Consider the following 24,101-nt stretch of genomic DNA (forward strand, 5'->3'; position numbering starts at 1 on the left):
TGTTTGCTCTAATCCTTTGCTACGCATTTGCCCATGCTTAATAAACGTACAATTTGTTTTCAACTTTACTCTACAAAGGAATCTCAGATCAAATTTTTGTAAAAAAATGTCAATATTGATAATTTTTCATATGGTAACTTTTGTTCTTTTTTTTAACAGATAATTTGACACCATGAACTTTTGAAAACCATTGACAACATGATATTCTACATTATCTGAAATCAAACAACATCAATACTGTTTCGTAAGCAAAAACTGACGCTGTGCAGTTTTACCCCTGTACTAGAAGACTGCTTAACACATTAATCTTTTACCAAAACTGTATCACTACTTCAGATGCCTAAGAATAGTAAAATAACAAAGAGAGAGTTGGATGACGATGTTGTGGACTCAGTCAAAGATTTGCTTTCCAATGAAGACTCATGTGATGAAAGCTTTAAGAAGAGTGAGTTGATGGTCCATGATCTACTAGAAAAGGACAGAGATATTGAAGAAGGATCTGATATTGAAGATGAAAGACCAGCTTGGGGCAGCAAATTGCAGTATATACTTGCACAAGTTGGATTTTCAGTTGGGTTGGGGAATGTATGGAGGTTCCCTTACTTATGCCAGAAAAATGGTGGAGGTAAGAAAGATTTTATTCAGGGAGAAGTGTGCTATTATAGAAACTTTTCAATATATGAATGAAGTTAAGATAATTTTTCAGATAAAGAGGAATGCTGGAACAAAAGATACTAAGTAATTCAGATTATTATAACCTATGGTGAATAAATTATTTTCTTAAAGACAGGAGGCAAATATTTTGCATCAAATCTTTACTGAATCCAAACAGCAGCAAAGAAAACATACAGAGAGAGAAAAAAATAATAATAATAACATAGTAACAAGACTGCACCAATCAGCACACAGCAGTCTAATGATCTGTAATGAACAAGTCCAGCAATTCCTCTTTTCTTTGATCATAAGACAGCAGAACCAGTCATGAAGAAAACAAACTCCAAGATATCCATCCTAGACCAAAATGGAACAACGATACCCAGGAATGGAGAAACAACAGATGACCTGGTCCGTAGATAAAGGAGAACATAAAATCCACAGAGTCACGGAAAAGAGAAAAAACACAAAGTAACAACAATCCCAGAAAAAGGAAAATCAACAGCAATAACATCATTTAGATGAAATTTCCAAAAAACTAAATCTTATTAATACATAATGGGAGGGAAAAGAAGGGGGGGGGGAATATTCGCCTCCTGTCTTTAATAAAATCAAGATTATTTATTCACCAAAGGCTATAATAATCTGAATTTTATGGCAAGACAGGAGGCTTCATATTTTGCATTTTTAAAGCACTTACATAAAAAAATTCAAAACAAAATTAACTATTTCAAAAATTTGTCAGTCGAACCTCTGATGTCCCTCTTGAAAACCCTCGGGAAGGAGGGTTCTTCAAACCCCATTTTACCTCTGGGGATGAGGTTCTATCACCCCTATGTGAAAATCCCGGGTAAGGGGCTAACAGCCTTCGAGCTAGAGACTGGGAGATATAGGTCTTCCCAAATCAATTGCGAGGATAAAAGAGACTGATATTGAGCTACAGAGTTTAGAGCAAGTCTCATAGAAATTAAGGGATACCTCTGAAAAGGGCTTAAGAATGCTTTAATACGTCGGCCATGGCTGATGCAAACTTTCAAAGGCAAAAAACTACTTAGAAGAAGGAAGAGGATAGAAAAGAGAAATACACAAGGAAAATACATTTTCAAAGGAAGAATAAAACTAGGAAAGTAAAGGAAATAAAACCACAATGAGAAACCAGTGTCACGCTAAGCAGCGGCTCGCATGACCGACCCGAGCTAGTCACTGGTCAGGCACCAGTCCGCATGGACTCTCAGCACAGTACCGGAGGAGATAGACAAAATACATTAAAGAGATAGTATAGCCAAAACCAATACAATATTCACCTTCGACTAGACTATCCCTCCAAGGGAAAGAATAGGTAAAAGGATTAGAGGAGTACTAAGAAAGAAGCTGGTTAGTACAGAACAGATTAAACAATACTCCTAAGTGAGACGCCAGGGAGAGGGGCGTAAGGCCTTCCAAAGCCGCTTGAGGGCGAAAGTGACACCGATACTGGGCTGAAAGAGACTGAAGCATGGGAGACAGTTCTGGAGTGTGTTGAGAGGGTTTATGATCCACCTCAAAAGAGGGGGAAAGGATTTACTTACGGGACGACACCAAAAGTAAAAAAAAATGTAAGCAAAAAGTCCTCTTCGGAAGAAGGAAAAGTTTAACAGGCTAAAATTTGAATTTCGAATAGCCTAAACGCAGGCTAAATAAAGATATATTTAATAGAGCCTTAATACAGGCTTAAAATAGTTACAGAATATAGCCTTAATAGGCTTAATAGATGAATTAATAGAGCCTTATTTTTATTATTATTATTGGATATTTGGAGAGCACCAACAGATATCGCCGTACAAATTAATACAGGCTTAATATAGCTATATTTAAAATAGCCTAAAACAGGCTTAAAATATAGTTATATAGAAAAGCCTAAGAACGGTATATATATATATATATATATATATATATATATATATATATATATATATATATATATATATATTTGAGAAATCTAATACAGACTATTATATCATATAGCTTAAAGGGACTCAGAACTCAAAAAACAAAGGTTGAAAAATAGATAAAACGTTTAAAAATAAGACACTTATTAATGTCACATACTTTGTAATAACTTACTGTTTGCCTGCAATTGATTCACAAAGTAATCCTGATTTCCAAACCCACTCCGTGGGTACCTGATCACCTAGCCCTATCCTGCATGAGAACCCAGGTACTAATATGGCGGACATTATCCGCGATGCGCCTGCGCAAGCTTCTGACACGTCAGAGAATACGTCACCTTGTATTTCTCTGTATTGAAATTGCAGAGCGGGTGACGGAGCTGCGCTAATAAGGTGAGTGCTGTTCTCATACAGAATCTCCCTAGCATTAATGAGCAACTTATCATTGTGTGGGCATAAGAAAGAAATAACTTTTTATAGCTCGGATCAGATTGCGCATGCGCGAGATGCCGACTAAACGTTTTAATTAGATTCATAAAAGATTAATATTATTGGTTGAATATACGGACGATTGTACAGCCCACATTTGTGGGCTGTCTTAGCCTATGTCATTAGAAGATTTTAAAACTAAATTTTATATATATATTAGAAGGATCGTTTGAAACTGCAAGTAGGTGCAAATTATTTCTTTGAACATTATAACCCGATTTATAATTGTTATATATGCCAAGAATAAAACTACAGTAATTCTTTAATACAGGCCAAAATACTAAAAAACAAAAAAACTTAATACCGGTTAAAATACTTATATTTAATAAATCTTAAAGGGACAGTCTAGTCAAAATTAAACTTTCATAATTCAGATAGGACATGCAATTTTGAACAACTTTCCATTTGACCTAATCATTAAATTTGCTTTGTTCCCTTGGTGTTATTTTTGAAAAGCTAAACCTAGGTAGGCTCAAACTGATTTCTAAACCATTGAAAATCGCCCCTTACCTCAGAGCATTTTGAAAGTTCTTTTACAGTTAGACAGTACTAGTTCATGTGTGTCATATAGATAACATTGTGCTCAAGGAGTCTGCACTAATTGGCTAAACTGCATGTCTGTCAAAAGCACTGAGACAAGGGGGCAGCCTGCAGAGACCCAGATACAAGGCAATCACAGAGGCAAAACATACATTAACACAACCGCGCTGGCTATGCAAAACCGAGGAATGGGCATCAAAGGGACCATCCAGCATCTATGAATAAGCGCTTCACGGCGCAAAACATGTAAGATAGCTGGAACCCTCTTTCTGACATGTTTGTATGTTTCTCTATTTATTGGAATAAAGCATCAAGAATTTTTTGAAACTGTTGCTCTGTAGCCTTCTGTTTTGTATAAAGGGACCATTCACCCTTTCAAACAACAAAAATTCTTGTGTAGACTGTCCCTTTCATAAGGGTTCATTATATATAATATAGCCTAATATACTTATATTCAAAGTATCATAATACAAGCTTATTATACAAAGAAGCCTCAATTAGGCAGATCTACTATATTCAGGAAAACTTTTATACTGGCTTATATCTAATATAGTCATAATACCGGTTAAAATACTATATAAATATAGCCTAAAATATATAGCCTGAAAACAGGCCCCACAAACTTATAATATAGGCTAAAAAACTAAAATAAAGCCCTAATATAGGTTTATATATATATATAGCCTAATACAGGATAATCTTCTTATATTCAATAAAACTGAAGCAGCTGAATGTATATATATATATATATATATATATATATTATGGAAAATATGTATGGAATTTAAAACTGTGCTTTGATAGAGATGTATTAAGAGCAATTTAGACTGAATAGCTTGTGCAGTACAAGCTTCCAAAATTAAGCTGTATATATATGTGCATAAAAAACAATGACAAGTGGCATTAACCTCTGGACGTATATTACTATTTAAGTAAAACAAGCTCCTATAGTATTATTCTATGAGGACTCCATAGACTCCAAACCAAGCCTAAAGAGACTTACAGACTCCAAACCAAGTCTTAAGAGACAAATTACACACATATATATATACATACATGTTTATACATAAAAACATGTACATGTATACACCTAGACATGGGAATATATACACACACACACGCATATATTCACCTACACATGCATACATAAAAACATGTATAGGAACACATATATACATAAATATGTACATATACACGCACATACATAAATATACCTACATATGCCTACAAAATAAAAAAAAGTGCATAGGTATATCTAGACACAAAGACCTGTATATACATATACACACACACACACACACACATACAAATATTCACCTACATATAGATTCCTGCAGGCTTTTAAAAGGTTAATACTGGATCCTTAGATCAGCATCTGAGTCTATAATACTTTACAGTCTATAACAAGAAATACTTTTTAATTCTGTCAGACCCAGAGGGCCATCAAACCTGGGTCTAACAAGTGAAAAGGCTTAGATTAAAACAGTCTAAAAATCCCCCATATGAAAGCTCTGGAAGGCAAGGGATAAAGGATTTCATATCATTAAAGGGACATTAAACACTTTGAGATGGTAATATAAAATGATAAATTGTATATATAAAACAACTCTGCAATATACTTTCATTATTTATTTTGTCCTCTTTGCCTATAATTCCATTCTGAAATTGTGAGCTTTTCAGTTCCTGTTAGAAATGGAAGTGCAGAACACTGTTATATCCCACACAGCCATTGGCTGCACACTCTAGTGACCTATTTATAACTGTCCCTAATTGGCCACAGCAGAGAAGGTAACACAAGTTACAACATGGCAGCTCCCAGTGTTTTATAGACACTAAAACTTTACACTTATTTTGTCACTTTTTAAACAACTAATGAAACTTTAAAAAATACATCTACAGGTTACTCATGGACTAATCTTTTCTTTGAATGCATCATTCTATCTAGCATGTATTTAGTGTTTAATGTCCCTTTAAGTAAGAGAGATTCTTATATAAATTGATAGGTCACTCAGATGGGGCTGCTAGAAAAGGAGTGACACGGCCCTAAAATTACTATATATAATCTTAGACCATAAGGCTGACATCATACTAAGATAATATAAGATCCTAGTATGAAAAAGGAGGGCCTAAAACACTACCGCCATGCAGCCATTGAGGCGCGTCTCATACGACTGACCGGTTTATAACACTGGTCAGGGGACTTGTCTAAATTTAATATAATGTGCAGAAAAAAGGGTGTGCTAAGCACGGCACCTGATGGAAAGAAGTTCTATATAAAATGAAATAATGAGGCCTGGCTACTGGCCACACACACTCTGCACACTCACTGTACTAAATAAAGCTTTGCAAGAAAAGAAATAAGGCCTGGAAACCAGCCTAATATACAAACAATCATGCAGGCAAGCAGGCTGTACACCTATTGCCTGTTCCAATATAAAACAAACAATTACATATAGGATAAGAAAATGAAACATAAATGGATAAGAATATAAAGAACTTAAGAAAGAAACCATATATAATAGTTTTACAGAAAAGTCTAAACAAGATAAACAGAATAGAGACTAAAGAACCTAGGAAAGAAGCCTATATAATGGTTTATAGTATATTGTAAAACAGATAAACAGATTAGTGATCTTAAGCAAAGATAATCCAAATAGATTCAAATTTGAGGGGGAAAATGAATACACGACCTGCTGTCTGGAAGCAGCAAAGAAAAGAGGCAGTGCTGGACTTGTTCATTACAGTTTATTAGGCTGCTGTGTGCTGATTTGTGCAGTCTTGTTACTATTATTTTTTTTCTCTCTATGTTTTCTTTGCTGCTGTTTACTGTGGATTCAGTAAAGATTTGATCCAAAATATGAAGCCTCCTGTCTTTCCATAAAATAAACAATTTCTCCAACATAGGTGTGTCCGGTCCACGGCGTCATCCTTACTTGTGGGATATTCTCTTCCCCAACAGGAAATGGCAAAGAGCCCAGCAAAGCTGGTCACATGATCCCTCCTAGGCTCCGCCTTCCCCAGTCATTCTCTTTGCCGTTGCACAGGCAACATCTCCACGGAGATGGCTCAGAGTTTTTTGGTGTTTAAATGTAGTTTTTATTCTTCTATCAAGAGTTTGTTATTTTAAAATAGTGCTGGTATGTACTATTTACTCTGAAACAGAAAAGAGATGAAGATTTCTGTTTGTAAGAGGAAAATGATTTTAGCAACCGTTACTAAAATCGATGGCTGTTTCCACACAGGACTGTTGAGAGGAATTAACTTCAGTTGGGGGAAACAGTGAGCAGACTTTGGCTGCTTGAGGTATGACACATTTCTAACAAGACTTGGTAATGCTGGAAGCTGTCATTTTCCCTATGGGATCCGGTAAGCCATTTTCTTAATTTTCAATATAAGAATAAAAGGGCTTCACAAGGGCTTTAAAGACTGGTAGACATTTTTCTGGGCCAAAACGATTACTTTATAAGCATATTTAATGGTTTATAACTTTGGAGAGTTATTTTAATCTTGGCAATTTTGTTAAAAAAACGGCAGGCACTGTATTGGACACCTTTTTCACTGGGGGCCTTTTCTAGTCATAGGCAGAGCCTCATTTTCGCGCCACTAATGCGCAGTTGTTTTTGAGAAGCAAGGCATGCAGATGCATGTGTGAGGAGCTCAGATCCACTGAAAAAGCTTATTGAAGGCGTCATTTGGTATCGTATTCCCCTCTGGGCTTGGTTGGGTCTCAGCAAAGCAGATACCAGGGACTGTATAGGGGTTAAATGTAAAAACGGCTCCGGTTCCGTTATTTTAAGAGTTAAAGCTTTCAAATTTGGTGTGCAATACTTTTAAGGCTTTATGACACTGTGGTGAAATTTTGGTGAATTTTGAACAATTCCTTCATACTTTTTCACATTTGCAGTAATAAAGTGTGTTCAGTTTAAAATTTAAAGTGACAGTAACGGTTTTATTTTAAAACGTTTTTTGTACTTTGTTATCAAGTTTATGCCTGTTTAACATGTCTGAACTACCAGATAGACTGTGTTCTGTATGTGGGGAAGCCAAGGTTCCTTCTCATTTAAATAGATGTGATTTATGTGACACAAAATTTAGAGAAAATGATGCCCAAGATGATTCCTCAAGTGAGGGGAGTAAGCATGGTACTGCATCATCCCCTCCTTCGTCTACACCAGTCTTGCCCACACAGGAGGCCCCTAGTACATCTAGTGCGCCAATACTCCTTACTATGCAACAATTAACGGCTGTAATGGATAATTCTATCAAAAACATTTTAGCCAAAATGCCCACTTATCAGCGAAAGCGCGACTGCTCTGTTTTAGAAAATACTGAAGAGCATGAGGACGCTGATGATATTGGTTCTGAAGTGCCCCTACACCAGTCTGAGGGGGCCAGGGAGGTTTTGTCTGAGGGAGAAATTTCAGATTCAGGGAAAATTTCTCAACAAGCTGAACCTGATGTGATTACATTTAAATTTAAATTGGAACATCTCCGCGCTCTGCTTAAGGAGGTGTTATCTACTCTGGATGATTGTGAGAATTTGGTCATTCCAGAGAAATTATGTAAAATGGACAAGTTCCTAGAGGTCCCGGGGCCCCCCGAAGCTTTCCCTATACCCAAGCGGGTGGCGGACATTGTAAATAAGGAATGGGAAAGGCCCGGTATACCTTTCGTCCCTCCCCCCATATTTAAGAAATTGTTTCCTATGGTCGACCCCAGAAAGGACTTATGGCAGACAGTCCCCAAGGTCGAGGGGGCGGTTTCTACTCTAAACAAACGCACCACTATACCCATAGAAGATAGTTGTGCTTTCAAAGATCCTATGGATAAAAAATTAGAGGGTTTGCTTAAAAAGATGTTTGTTCAGCAAGGTTACCTTCTACAACCAATTTCATGCATTGTTCCTGTCACTACAGCAGCGTGTTTCTGGTTCGATGAACTAGAAAAGGCGCTCAATAAAGATTCTTCTTATGAGGAGATTATGGACAGAATTCATGCTCTCAAATTGGCTAATTCTTTCACCCTAGACGCCACTTTGCAATTGGCTAGGTTAGCGGCGAAAAATTCTGGTTTTGCTATTGTGGCGCGCAGAGCGCTTTGGCTAAAATCTTGGTCAGCGGATGCGTCTTCCAAGAACAAATTGCTTAACATTCCTTTCAAGGGGAAAACGCTGTTTGGCCCTGACTTGAAGGAGATTATTTTACGATATCACTGGGGGCAAGGGCCACGCCCTTCCTCAGGATAGGTCTTTCAAGGCCAAAAATAAACCTAATTTTCGTCCCTTTCGCAGAAACGGACCAGCCCCAAGTGCTACGTCCTCTAAGCAAGAGGGTAATACTTCTCAAGCCAAGCCAGCCTGGAGGCCAATGCAAGGCTGGAACAAAGGTAAGCAGGCCAAGAAACCTGCCACTGCTACCAAGACAGCATGAGATGTTGGCCCCCGATCCGGGACCGTATCTGGTGGGGGGCAGACTCTCTCTCTTCGCTCAGGCTTGGGCAAGAGATGTTCTGGATCCTTGGGCGCTAGAAATAGTCTCCCAAGGTTGTCTTCTGGAATTCAAGGGGCTTCCCCCAAGGGGGAGGTTCCACAGGTCTCAATTGTCTTCAGACCACATAAAAAGACAGGCATTCTTACATTGTGTAGAAGACCTGTTAAAAATGGGAGTGATTCATCCTGTTCCATTAGGAGAACTAGGGATGGGGTTCTACTCCAATCTGTTCGTAGTTCCCAAAAAAGAGGGAACATTCAGACCAATCTTAGATCTCAAGATCCTAAACAAGTTTCTCAAGGTTCCATCGTTCAAAATGGAAACCATTCGAACAATTCTTCCTTCCATCCAGGAGGGCCAATTCATGACCACAGTGGATTTAAAGGATGCGTATCTACATATTCCTATCCACAAGGAACATCATCGGTTCCTAAGGTTCGCATTTCTGGACAAGCATTACCAGTTTGTGGCACTCCCGTTCGGATTAGCCACTGCTCCAAGAATTTTCACAAAGGTACTAGGGTCCCTTCTAGCGGTGCTAAGACCAAGGGGCATTGCAGTAGTACCTTACTTGGACGACATACTGATTCAAGCGTCGTCCCTTCCACAAGCAAAGGCTCACACGGACATTGTCCTGGCCTTTCTCAGATCTCACGGGTGGAAAGTGAACGTAGAAAAAAGTTCTCTATCTCCGTCAACAAGGGTTCCCTTCTTGGGAACAATAATAGACTCCTTAGAAATGAGGATTTTTCTGACAGAGGCCAGAAAATCAAAACTTCTAAACTCTTGTCAAATACTTCATTCTGTTCCTCTTCCTTCCATAGCGCAGTGCATGGAAGTAATAGGTTTGATGGTAGCGGCAATGGACATAGTTCCTTTTGCGCGAATTCATCTAAGACCATTACAACTGTGCATGCTCAGTCAGTGGAATGGGGACTATACAGACTTGTCTCCGACGATACAAGTAGATCAGAGGACCAGAGATTCACTCAGTTGGTGGCTGTCCCTGGACAACCTGTCACAGGGGATGAGCTTCCGCAGACCAGAGTGGGTCATTGTCACGACCGACGCCAGTCTGGTGGGCTGGGGCGCGGTCTGGGGACCCCTGAAAGCGCAGGGTCTTTGGTCTCGGGAAGAATCTATTCTCCCGATAAATATTCTGGAACTGAGAGCGATATTCAATGCTCTCAAGGCTTGGCCTCAGCTAGCAAAGACCAAGTTCATACGGTTTCAGTCAGACATTTCATCCGGGGGAGTGGGAACTCCATCCGGAAATCTTTGCCCAAATCACTCAATTGTGGGGCATTCCAGACATGGATCTGATGGCCTCTCGTCAGAACTTCAAGGTTCCTTGCTACGGGTCCAGATCCAGGGATCCCAAGGCGACTCTAGTAGATGCACTAGTAGCACCTTGGACCTTCAAACTAGCTTATGTATTCCCGCCGTTTCCTCTCATCCCCAGGCTGGTAGCCAGGATCAATCAGGAGAGGGCATCGGTGATCTTGATAGCTCCTGCGTGGCCACGCAGGACTTGGTATGCAGACCTGGTGAATATGTCATCGGCTCCACCATGGAAGCTACCTTTGAGACGAGACCTTCTTGTTCAAGGTCCGTTCGAACATCCGAATCTGGTCTCACTCCAACTGACTGCTTGGAGATTGAACGCTTGATCTTATCAAAGCGAGGGTTCTCAGATTCTGTCATTGATACTCTTGTTCAGGCCAGAAAGCCTGTAACTAGAAAAATCTACCACAAAATATGGAAAAAATATATCTATTGGTGTGAATCTAAAGGATTCCCTTGGGACAAGATAAAAATTCCTAAGATTCTATCCTTTCTTCAAGAAGGTTTGGAGAAAGGATTATCTGCAAGTTCTTTGAAAGGACAGATTTCTGCCTTGTCTGTGTTACTTCACAAAAAGCTGGCAGCTGTGCCAGATGTTCAAGCCTTTGTTCAGGCTCTGGTTAGAATCAAGCCTGTTTACAAACCTTTGACTCCTCCTTGGAGTCTCAATTTAGTTCTTTCAGTTCTTCAGGGGGTTCCGTTTGAATCCTTACATTCCGTTGATATTAAGTTATTATCTTGGAAAGTTTTGTTTTTGGTTGCAATTTCTTCTGCTAGAAGAGCTTCAGAATTATCTGCTCTGCAGTGTTCTCCTCCTTATCTGGTGTTCCATGCAGATAAGGTGGTTCTGCGTACTAAACCTGGTTTTCTTCCGAAAGTTGTTTCTAACAAAAACATTAACCAGGAGATAGTCGTGCCTTCTTTGTGTCCGAATCCAGTTTCAAAGAAGGAACGTTTGTTGCACAATCTGGATGTAGTTCGTGCTCTAAAATTCTATTTAGATGCTACAAAGGATTTTAGACAAACATCTTCCTTGTTTGTTGTTTATTCTGGTAAAAGGAGAGGTCAAAAAGCAACTTCTACCTCTCTCTCTTTTTGGATTAAAAGCATCATCAGATTGGCTTACGAGACTGCCGGACGGCAGCCTCCTGAAAGAATCACAGCTCATTCCACTAGGGCTGTGGCTTCCACATGGGCCTTCAAGAACGAGGCTTCTGTTGATCAGATATGTAAGGCAGCGACTTGGTCTTCACTGCACACTTTTACTAAATTTTACAAATTTGATACTTTTGCTTCTTCTGAGGCTATTTTTGGGAGAAAGGTTTTGCAAGCCGTGGTGCCTTCCATCTAGGTGACCTGATTTGCTCCCTCCCTTCATCCGTGTCCTAAAGCTTTGGTATTGGTTCCCACAAGTAAGGATGACGCCGTGGACCGGACACACCTATGTTGGAGAAAACAGAATTTATGTTTACCTGATAAATTACTTTCTCCAACGGTGTGTCCGGTCCACGGCCCGCCCTGTTTTTTTAATCAGGTCTGATAATTTATTTTCTTTAACTACAGTCACCACGGTATCATATGATTTCTCCTATGCAAATATTCCTCCTTTACGTCGGTCGAATGACTGGGGAAGGCGGAGCCTAGGAGGGATCATGTGACCAGCTTTGCTGGGCTCTTTGCCATTTCCTGTTGGGGAAGAGAATATCCCACAAGTAAGGATGACGCCGTGGACCGGACACACCGTTGGAGAAAGTAATTTATCAGGTAAACATAAATTCTGTTTTTATACAGTTATTATTAATTTTATTATTAATAACGAATGTCAATTTGGCCATAGGAAGAAAAATATGAAAGCAATGTCTTAATTTTTCAAAATCAAAATGAACAAACCCCCACAAATAATAAATATATAAAATAAAAAGTGTGTTTTCCTATGGTTTTCAGACATATTCAATGCAACCTTTTGGTTGTAATATGCACCAGTAAGTAATCTCTCTTAGCATTTCTGCTCTAACAAAATTCCAAACAAAAGTCTCTCATAATCTTTAATTTAATACACACTGATTACATTTATTTTCTTGTTATTGTTGGGCACAGCCCTGAAAATTGTGATGTCAAATGTGACGCATTTCCAAAGAAGAAAACATTAATATATTGTCACACTAAACTTTAATAAACGTGTTTATAGTCTTTAAAACTGCAAGTTTTGCCTTTGAAAAATTTCTCTTATAAGGTTTCAAGAAACGGCAGAAATCCTGTCTAATAATTAGGTAAAACGAAGAAACATCAGTCGGTAAAGAAAAAAATCTAAATGCTAATATTAAAGCAATTTCCTAATCCTTATTATAAAGCGTTGGCCGCATTTTTAAAATGTTTTCCTTTAACCTAGTTTTAAGTGAGTTAGTGGAAAATCCCAGGAGTTTGGTTTCTTGGACTACTAAGGCTTTCATGTCTGTTGTCAAATAAATATGTTTAAGAAGGAATATTATGATTGTAGGTGAAATAAATTTTTTAGTCTTTGGACAATATGTTTTGTAATAGATCTTGATTGCACTGTTAAAATAATGATTTGATAAATTGTTTCTTAAAACATGAGAAAAATGAAATTTACTGTAGTTTATGCATTGTACGCAGTGCTGATGAGATGCTTAGTGATGAAGTAATGTATATATTAAAGGGATAGTAAACACCAAAAATGTTATTGTTTAAAAAGATAGATAATCCCTTTTTTCTTCATAAATGCTAAGAGTCGACAGCTGCATTCATTACTTTTGGGAAATAAGAACCTGGCCACCAGGAGGAGACAAGGACACCCCAGCCAAAGGCTTAAATACTCATCCCACTTCCCTCATCCCTCAGTCATTCTTTGCCTTTCATCCCAGGAGGTTGGCAGAGAAGTGTCAGAAGTTTGTTTTCGTCTCTTATGGAGGGTAGTACTCTTTGACATGGGACGAGAGTTTTAAGTAATCCTATCAGTCTCTCAGTGAGGGCTTCGATGAAAGTTAAAGTCCAGAGATTCAGAAAGAGTCTTTCTGCGAAACCATCCCGATTAATTTTAACAACTATACAAGCAATCGGCGTTGTCGAACTTCACTTCGCTGCCTGCTTTCTTCTCTCAAGTCCATGGCGGAGGCGATGCTACTATCCATCACACTTGAAGGGCCGTGTTCCTGTTCCACGTCGTAGATTCCAGTAAGATCGTTTCATTTTTCTTCTTCATGAATGTACTGTAATTCTTTTGTTCCTGCAAACTTACATGAAAAATACAGGGTCTCAGTAGGACTCTTTTAGTATCTTGGAACCAAGGGTTAATATCTCCTGAGGGGGATTATTGAACAGGGTTTTTTTTAATCATGTTTGTTATGTGATTCAATCTGCTTATGTGTAGTGTTAACTGGGCTCATAGCTTTTGGAACATAACTGCCTTTCGAAGCGACTCGACCTTACGGTTGGGTGTGCTTTTTCTCTTGTAAGATGTATTGAGTCCATGGATTCATCCTTTACTTGTGGGATATTCTCCTTCCCAACAGGAAGTGGCAAAGAGAGCACACAGCAGAGCTGTCCATATAGCTCCCCCTCTTGCTCCACCCCCCAGTCATTCTCTTTGCCGGCTCTAAGCCGATCCCTGGGCCTTAGAGATTGTATCCCAGGGATATCTTGTAGAATTCAAGGACTCCCCTCCAAGGGGAAGGTTCCACATTTCTCGTCTGTCTTCAGACCAGACAAAGAAAGAGGCGTTCTTACGCTGTGTAGAAGACCTACATACAATGGGAGTGATCCACCCAGTTCCAATTGCGGAACAAGGGCTGTTTTTTTACTCAAACCTGTTTGTGGTTCCAAAGAAAGAAGGAACTTTCAGACCAATCCTGGATCTAAAAATTCTAAACAAATTCCTCAGAGTCCCATCATTCAAGATGGAAACCATTCGGACAATCTTACCAATGATCCAGGAGGGTCAATATATGAACACCGTGGATTTAAAGGATGTGTATCTGCATTCCTATCCACAAAGATCATCACCAGTTTCTCAGGTTCGCTTTTCTGGACAAGCATTACCAGTTTGTGGCTCTTCCTTTCGGGTTGGCCACTGCTCCCAGAATTTTTACAAAGGTGCTAGGGTCCCTCATGGCCGTTTCTAAGACCGCGGGGCATAGCAGTGGCGCCTTATCTAGACGACATCTTAATTCAGGTGTCGACTTTCCAAAGAGCCAAGTCTCACACGGAAATTGTATTGGCCTTTCTGAGGTCTCACGGGTGGAAGGTGAACATCAAAAAGAGTTCTCTCTCCCCCCTCACAAGAGTTTCCTTCCTAGGAATTCTAATAGACTCGGTAGAAATGAAAATATTTCTGACGGAGGTCAGAAAGTTAAAACTCTTAACCACTTGCCAAGCCCTTCATTCCATTCCTCGGCCATCTGTCGCTCAGTGCATGGAGATAATCGGGCTAATGGTAGCGGCAATGGACATAGTCCCTTTTGCACGGATACACCTTAGACCACTGCAACTATGCATGCTCAAACAGTGGAATGGGGATTATGCAGATTTGTCTCCTCAAATACAGCTGGACCAGGGGACCAGAGATTCTCTTCTCTGGTGGTGGTCTCAGGATCACCTGTCTCAGGGAATGTGTTTCCGCAGACCAGAGTGGATCATTGTAACGACCGACGCCAGTCTGTTGGGCTGGGGCGCAGTCTGGGACTCCCTGAAAGCTCAGGGTTTATGGTCTCGGGAAGAAGCTCTTCTCCCGATAAACATTCTGGAACTGAGGGCGATATTCAACGCTCTCCAGGCATGGCCTCAGCTAGCTGCGGCCAAATTCATCAGATTTCAGTCGGACAACATCACGACTATAGCTTACGTCAATCATCTAGGGGGAGCAAGGAGTTCCCTAGCAATGACGGAAGTAACCAAAATAATCAGGTGGGCGGAGGATCACTCCTGCCATCTCTCAGCAATTCACATCCCAGGAGTAGACAACTGGGAGGCGGATTTTCTAAGTCATCAGACTTTTCACCCGGGGGAGTGGGAACTCCACCCGGAGGTATTTGCCCAGCTGACTCAGCTATGGGGCACTCCAGAATTGGATCTGATGGCGTCCCATCAGAACACCAAGCTTCCTCTTTACGGGTCCAGATCCCGGGATCCCAAGGCGGTGCTGATAGATGCTCTAGCAGCACCTTGGTCCTTCAATCTGGCCTATGTTTTTCCACCGTTTCCTCTCCTCCCTCGCCTGGTTGCCAGAATCAAGCAGGAGAGGGCTTTGGTGATTCTAATAGCGCCTGCGTGGCCACGCAGGACCTGGTATGCAGACCTAGTGGACATGTCATCTGTTCCACCATGGACACTACCAATGAGGCAGGACCTTCTAATACAAGGTCCTTTCAAACATCCAAATCTAATTTCTCTGCGTCTGACTGCTTGGAGATTGAACGCCTAATTCTACCAAAGCGTGGTTTCTCTGAGTCGGTTATTGATACCCTGATTCAGGCTAGAAAGCCTGTCACCAGGAAAATCTACCATAAGATTTGGCGCAAATATCTTTTTTGGTGCGAATCCAAGGGTTACTCATGGAGTAAGATTTGGATTCCCAGGATATTGTCCTTTCTCCAAGAAGGATTGGAGAAAGGATTATCAGCTAGTTCTTTAAAAGGACAGATATCTGCTTTGTCTATTCTTTTAGACAAACGTCTGGCAGAGGTACCAGATGTTCAAGCGTTTAGTCAGGCTTTAGTCAGAATCAAGCCTGTTTATAGACCTGTGGCTCCGCCATGGAGTCTAAATTTAGTTCTTTCAGTTCTGCAAGGGGTTCCGTTTTAACCTTTACATTCCATAGATATTAAACTTTTATCTTGGAAAGTTTTGTTTTTGGTAGCTATCTCTTCTGCTCGAAGAGTTTCAGAGTTATCTGCTTTACAGTGTGATTCACCATACCTTGTTTTCCATGCAGATAAGGTAGTTTTGCGTACCAAACCCGGTTTTCTTCCTAAGGTTGTGTCCAATAAGAATATTAATCAGGAAATTGTTGTTCCTTCTCTGTGTCCTAATCCTTCTTCGAAGAAGGAACGTCTGTTACACAATCTTGATGTGGTTCGTGCTTTAAAATTCTATTTACAAGCAACTAAGGATTTCAGACAAACAACTTCATTGTTTGTTATCTATTCTGGTAAGAGAGGTCAGAAGGCGACTGCTACCTCTCTTTCCTTTTGGCTGAAAAGCATAATCCGTTTGGCCTATGAGACTGCTGGCCAGCAGCCTCCCGAAACAATTACTGCTCATTCTACCAGAGCAGTGGCTTCCACATGGGCTTTTAAAAACGAGGCTTCTGTTGAACAGATTTGCAAGGCAGCGACTTGGTCTTCGCTGCATACTTTTTCCAAATTTTACAAATTCGATACTTTTGCTTCTTCAGAGGCTATTTTTGGGAGAAAGGTTTTACAAGCAGTGGTGCCTTCCGTTTAAGGTACCTGTCTTGTTCCCTCCCTTCATCCGTGTCCTAAAGCTTTGGTATTGGTATCCCACAAGTAAAGGATGAATCCGTGGACTCGATACATCTTACAAGAGAAAACAGAATTTATGCTTACCTGATAAATTACTTTCTCTTGTGATGTATCGAGTCCACGGCCCGCCCTGGCTATTAAGTCAGGTAGTTTTTTGTTTAAACTACAGTCATCACTGCACCCTATGGTTTCTCCTTTTTCTTCCTAACCGTCGGTCGAATGACTGGGGGGTGGAGCTAGAGGGGGAGCTATATGGACAGCTCTGCTGTTTGCTCTCTTTGCCACTTCCTGTTGGGAAGGAGAATATCCCACAAGTAAAGGATGAATCCGTGGACTCGATACATCACAAGAGAAAGTAATTTATCAGGTAAGCATAAATTCTGTTTTTTGGACTGTACGGTTAACCGTGTGACTGGGCGTGTTTACGTTCTGCTCTCCCATTTCCGCATTCCTGACTGTGTGGCGATGGAGAAATCTGGTCTGCTGGTTTCTGGTTTATAGAAGGTGGTGAGTGCCCCAGCCATTGTGGGTGTCAGGTGCCGTCTAAATTGTTTACTATATAGTTCATCTTTTGGTATCCTTTATCCAATTATGGAGGATGCTGATGTTGAGATTGTTCAACTTTCTGATTCAGATTCTTCGTCCTGTGACGAATGTCAGTTATGTTCTTTAGGCCGTCCTAGAGCGCCTTGTTCCTCTGGCTCGGGTATTCAAGGGACTGCTGAGCCATCTGCCTTGGGGGGCCCTGTCCTCCAGGAGGCAAGTTCCCTACCGCTCCCTTCTACTACTACACATACGGGTAACCCAGGTTATGTTTTTCCTCCTCGGAGAGTGGCAAATTTTCGCTTTTACATACTTTTGGCGCTTGCTCGAATACAAAGTCCAGATGTTTATTTGCTATTTTGCTCGTGCCCGATTGCCCTGGGTCTCTCGGCCATGGGAGGGCATGTGCAGTTCCCTGCGGGTGTAACTTTTCCTGAGTGTTGTGCCTTTCGTTACAGGCTGGCTCGCCTTCGTGTTTTACTCAGACACGTTTTGCGACCCTATCCTTCTTGGCTATGGGACTCATCAGCCTCCTACTTCGAATGGCTCACCTCGTTAGACATGGGGTGATGACTTAATCTCCTTTAAGTCTTGTTATTGAGATCCTTCCCAGTTTTGTTGGAGGAACAGGGTTTCCGTTAATCTTGTCCTGCGGGTCTTCTTTTCTTCTTGGGCGTTAACCTTCAGGTAGCCTGTCATTTTATTTTATCCGGTTAGGATGAATTTTCTTTTTTCTTTTATCTATGTTTCCTTTGGGAACTTTCTCTGGGATCGATACTCGAAGTTTGCTTCTACGGAAGATGTTCGGGACACGTTAGTCCCATGTTTGTCTGTTTTTTGCCGGTCTGGGTGGTTTTGCTTTTAGGAGGCTCTGGGAATTGTCCTTATATGGACTTGTTCCTTTAGTGGTTTTCTTCTTTATTAAGACCTTTTTGGACTTTGTCCGTTTCTCCTTGTGGATTGGGTCTCCTTCTGGGGACTTGGATTCCCTTTGGGATTTGATTGTTCCTTTTTCGGGACGTTAGACAGTGGGGTCTTTTTGGGCTCCGGTTAGGGGTCCATCCCCGGTGTTGGGAATGCTCTGCATCTCCTTCTTGGGTAGAAGAGGTCTTAGTGGCTTTCCGCTTATATTGTTCAGGTATTGCCATCCATGTGGCTTCAAAACCCATTTTTTACTGTCTTCTGACTTCGTATCTGAGTTAATGCGGGGACTTGTTGTTACTCTGTTCGGTGACTTGTCCTCACTGTTCCCCTTGGGCCTGGAGCTTGTGGCAAGCTGGACAGCTAGCTCAGCATACTAATGCTCTGTGGTTACTCTGCATGGTAGCAATCCGAGGGTTGCAAGTTCGATCCCCAGCGAGATCTACTCAGCCCTTCCTCCTTTTGAGGTTGATAAAATGAGCTGCGCCTTGAGTCCCTTAAGAGGGATTAGTCGCGTTTTTCAAGCACAATCATGTTCATGTTGCTTGGACGCCTGTTAGCTCTAGCGTCCTTATATGGCCTTGGGAGGCCTTTGCTCTTTTGAAGTGTTGGGCTCCTACAAGGGGTAGTCTCTTCCCTTTGGGTCGGGACTTGCAAGGGCTTCTTGCTCTTGACATCCGGGTTAATCTGGATTTTTCCCTGGGAGGTCTGTTTTTGATATCAGATGAGGGTTTATGTTCCTGGAAGATTGTTTGATCTAAACATTTGTGGGGCCCGGGATTCTTGTCCTGTTTCTTTTGGTTGTCGAGGGTTTTACAAGGCCTTTCCACTTTGTGGATCCTGCTGTGGGATGTTACCGGACCTTATGATCCTAGGATTGGCCTGGGGGTTCCAGTTTCCGGGGTTCTTGGGCTTAGCCCTTGTTCTGGCCGTTCTGTTTTACAACTTGGCCAGATTTTCTGAGAGCCGGGGCTCCTTTGGGCTTGTCTTATACCGGACGATATGGTTCCCTTGGGACAGCCAGCTGATGTAACCTGATGGTGGGCTTTCCTGCCTAGCAAGCGGAAGGTTTACAGTTGTTTATCTGTCACTCTTGTGCCTGGTATGTGTGCTAGCATGATGGTGTTTAAGGGGTTTCTTCTGTGTTCGTCAGTGACGTGACCTTGTGTTCTCGGTTTTTCCTACGACTTCCTGTCTTATGGGCAGGTGTTTATCGATGCTCTCCTTTTCAGGGCGCTCGTTGTCCACCTTACGGAGGTGTGGTTCCTTTTTTAGGGGCCTCTCCTGTGTTCGGGAAGTTGAAACAGATGTTTTATGCGGCTCGGGGGGGTTGTTCCTTTCCATCTGGGGAGCTGCTGGCTCCGCATTGAGACTTAGTGGCTTTGCTAGATCTCCTTGGGTCTAACGCCTGCTTGATTGTCTCTATGTGAAGTGGCTGTGTCCATTCTTCCGCCCTATTGGGGGCTGGTCTTGGGGTTTCTTTTTGTTCCCCTGCTTCAGATCCTTCATCCTCAGGTCTTGGGGGTGCCAGTGGACCTTTTTTTGAGGTTCTGTGCCTCTTCCCTGTTCAAGATCTGTGAGCAGGCCTGGCGACCTGGATTGCCTGGAGTGTGCCCTCTGTCTTGGATGATGGGCAATCTGGAATTTTGTTAGGCTGCTCTTCCTTACGTATAGTGTTTTCCCTGTGTCTTCCTACGGATGGCAGCGTGTTACTGGACTCAGATGTTTATCTTTCTGAGTTTGCTACAAGTATAGTTTCCGTTTGCTCAGTCTCTGAGTTCTGACGTTTGAGGACTTTTGTCTTCAACTGTCTTTTTCTGTGCTTTTGCTTGATGTTTGGGAGATGTTTCTTCTCCTTGATGATGCCCGGTTTGCTCCTTGTGGTTCTGCCTGGGTTGGGCATTGTCTCCTCTTGTTCTCCGGATCCTTTCAGTTCTCTATGGACTTGATTTTCTTTTGGAAGGGTTTTTTTCCTTATTAGTTCTTGCTGTACCATTTGGGTATACCTATGGCTCTCCCTTATCCTCTCCCTTTTGGGGATTTTGGTACTTGTGCTAGTAAAGGGTTGTGTGGGGGCCAAATGCTGGGCGACGGTTCTCCTGGAGGAGTGTTGGCTCGGTGTGTTTTCTTGTGATCTCTAGTTAAGCTTTCGGACTATCTGCCGGTCAGTGTCCTTGGGGCCTTTTCCTTCTAGTTTTTTTGCCCGGCTTTGATGAAGCAGGGTTTGGTTGGGTTGTGGTTTCAGGCCTGGTGCTCTTAGAATGGGCTGCCTATTCTACCCTCCCATTCTTGCATTCAGTGTCCTCTATAGCTTGGGTATTGTTTTCCCAAAAGTAATGAATGCTGCTGTGGACTCTTTCCATTTATGAAGAAAAACATAAATTATGCTTACCTGATTTTCTTTTCTTCAGATGGAAAGAGTCCACAGCTCCCCACCCGTATTTTTTCTGTTGGGCGTCTCTTATGTTTATCCTTCTGGAACCTTTTCACCCTGGTATTTCTTCTACTGTTCCATGTTCCTCGGCAGAATGACTGGGGGATTAGAGAAGTGGGAGGAGTATTTAAGACTTTGGCTTGGGTGTCTTTGCCTCCTCCTGGTGGCCAGGTTCTTATTTCCCAAAAGTAATGAATGCAGCTGTGGACTCTTTCCATCTGAAGAAAAGAAAATTATCAGGTAAGCATAATTTATGTTATTTACCAATCCCCAATTTTGCATAACCAACACTATTATAGAAATATACTTTTTTTTTTTTTTAGTATTTATTTTGTAAGAAATCTGCAAATAACGATACATGACACCAGACCCGGCCTAGGGGTTACACAGCACGGCCGGGAGTGGTTGAGAGCAGAGTCATTTTTCAACAGATTACAAAAACTCTATAAACATGATATTCAGTAATAGTAACAGAGTAAATTTCCTAACAGAACGAGTTGGGGGAAGGAGGGTGGGGGAGCAGAAACAAATGACCCAAATGGGCCAACCCTGGACTTACATAAAGCTATCATAGGTGGGGGAAGATAGGGTCGGTATACAACCTGAAAAGGTTATCCCTGAGAACCGTAAGTCTGAAGGGGTAAGAGTCAGGGGAGCCCATGCTTTAATGCAGATGTATTCTAGGTTTGGTGGGGGCGGGGGTAGTGATAGGAGGATGTCAATGAAAGGGTTATCCAAAAGGGTAGGGGGAGCTAGTAGAGAAGAAGTTACGGTTCCTTGACTGATCGAGAGAATCACTATCCATCCAGATCATTTCAGGTCAGGGAGAGAATTAGTCATTTAGGGTGTTACGGGCTTTAGGGGTCATAAGAGTCTCCCAGGGTTCCCAGATCTGGGCATGAGTGCCCATTTGTCTATTGGCCAGATACACACCGCTCTCCATAGACTTGAGATATTCAACTGTCTCCAGTACACTTTTCCATCTTGGAGGTTGTTTTCTCCAACATAGGTGTGTCCGGTCCACGGCGTCATCCTTACTTGTGGGATATTCTCTTCCCCAACAGGAAATGGCAAAGAGCCCAGCAAAGCTGGTCACATGATCCCTCCTAGGCTCCGCCTACCCCAGTCATTCTCTTTGCCGTTGTACAGGCAACATCTCCACGGAGATGGCTTAGAGTTTTTTAGTGTTTAACTGTAGTTTTTATTATTCAATCAAGAGTTTGTTATTTTAAAATAGTGCTGGTATGTACTATTTACTCTGAAACAGAAAAGAGATGAAGATTTCTGTTTGTAAGAGGAAAATGATTTTAGCAACCGTTACTAAAATCGATGGCTGTTCCACACAGGACTGTTGAGAGGAATTAACTTCAGTTGAGGGAACAGTGAGCAGAATTTTACTGCTTGAGGTATGACACATTCTAACAAGACGATGTAATGCTGGAAGCTGTCATTTTCCCTATGGGATCCGGTAAGCCATTTTTATTACAGACAATAAATAAGGGCTTCACAAGGGCTTTTTAAGACTGTAGACATTTTCTGGGCTAAATCGATTCATATAATAAACATATTTAGCCTTGAGGAATCATTTTAATCTGGGTATTTTGTAAAATAATATCGGCAGGCACTGTTTTGGACACCTTATTCTCTAGGGGCTTTCCCTAATTATAGGCAGAGTCTCATTTTCGCGCCGGTATTGCGCACTTGTTTTTGAGAAGCATGACATGCAGTCGCATGTGTGAGGAGCTCTGATACATAGAAAAGACTTTCTGAAGGCGTCATTTGGTATCGTATTCCCCTTTGGGCTTGGTTGGGTATTGGAGAAAGGATTATCTGCAAGTTCCTTGAAGGGACAGATTTCTGCCTTGTCTGTGTTACTTCACAAAAAGTTGGCAGCTGTGCCAGATGTTCAAGCCTTTGTTCAGGCTCTGGTTAGAATCAAGCCTGTTTACAAACCTTTGACTCCTCCTTGGAGTCTCAACTTAGTTCTTTCAGTTCTTCAGGGGGTTCCGTTTGAACCCTTACATTCCGTTGATATTAAGTTATTATCTTGGAAAGTTCTGTTTTTGGTTGCAATTTCTTCTGCTAGAAGAGTTTCAGAATTATCTGCTCTGCAGTGTTCTCCTCCTTATCTGGTGTTCCATGCAGATAAGGTGGTTTTACGTACTAAACCTGGTTTTCTTCCGAAAGTTGTTTCTAACAAAAACATTAACCAGGAGATAGTCGTGCCTTCTTTGTGTCCGAATCCAGTTTCAAAGAAGGAACGTTTGTTGCACAATTTGGATGTTGTTCGCGCTCTAAAATTCTATTTAGATGCTACAAAGGATTTTAGACAAACATCTTCCTTGTTTGTTGTTTACTCTGGTAAAAGGAGAGGTCAAAAAGCAACTTCTACCTCTCTCTCTTTTTGGATTAAAAGCATCATCAGATTGGCTTATGAGACTGCCGGACGGCAGCCTCCTGAAAGAATCACAGCTCATTCCACTAGGGCTGTGGCTTCCACATGGGCCTTCAAGAACGAGGCTTCTGTTGATCAGATATGTCGGGCAGCGACTTGGTCTTCACTGCACACTTTTACCAAAGTTTGATACTTTTGCTTCTTCTGAGGCTATTTTTGGGAGAAAGGTTTTGCAAGCCGTGGTGCCTTCCATTTAGGTGACCTGATTTGCTCCCTCCCTTCATCCGTGTCCTAAAGCTTTGGTATTGGTTCCCACAAGTAAGGATGACGCCGTGGACCGGACACACCTATGTTGGAGAAAACAGAATTTATGTTTACCTGATAAATTACTTTCTCCAACGGTGTGTCCGGTCCACGGCCCGCCCTGGTTTTTTAATCAGGTCTGATAATTTATTTTCTTTAACTACAGTCACCACGGTATCATATGGTTTCTCCTATGCAAATATTCCTCCTTTACGTCGGTCGAATGACTGGGGTAGGCGGAGCCTAGGAGGGATCATGTGACCAGCTTTGCTGGGCTCTTTGCCATTTCCTGTTGGGGAAGAGAATATCCCACAAGTAAGGATGACGCCGTGGACCGGACACACCGTTGGAGAAAGTAATTTATCAGGTAAACATAAATTCTGTTTTTTTTTTTTTTCAAATTTCTAGCTATCAGGAGCTTGGCGGATAGGAGGATGCAGATCAGGAGACACTTACTATGAGGGGGAATTGGAGGAATGTCTAGATGGAGTAAACCCATGGAAGGGAGTGTGACACTAGGAAGGCCTAGATTGGTACACAGTTGTCTCGTCTTAGCCCAGTAGT

At 41.5% G+C, this 24,101-nt stretch overlaps 1 protein-coding gene across 1 annotated transcript in view; it reads left to right on the forward strand.

The window, feature by feature from the left end:
- Window positions 1-289: 289 nt before the first annotated feature.
- The window catches only part of SLC6A15 (solute carrier family 6 member 15), a 102,859-nt gene continuing 79,047 nt past the window's right edge, over window positions 290-24,101 (forward strand). The window contains exon 1 of the mRNA XM_053719807.1: window positions 290-625. Within this exon, the coding sequence (XP_053575782.1) occupies window positions 337-625 (289 nt within the window). The 5' untranslated portion in view covers window positions 290-336. The remainder of the gene's footprint in view (window positions 626-24,101) is intronic.

This window comes from Bombina bombina, chromosome 6 (assembly GCF_027579735.1).
Source record: "Bombina bombina isolate aBomBom1 chromosome 6, aBomBom1.pri, whole genome shotgun sequence".
Lineage (NCBI taxonomy): Eukaryota > Metazoa > Chordata > Amphibia > Anura > Bombinatoridae > Bombina > Bombina bombina.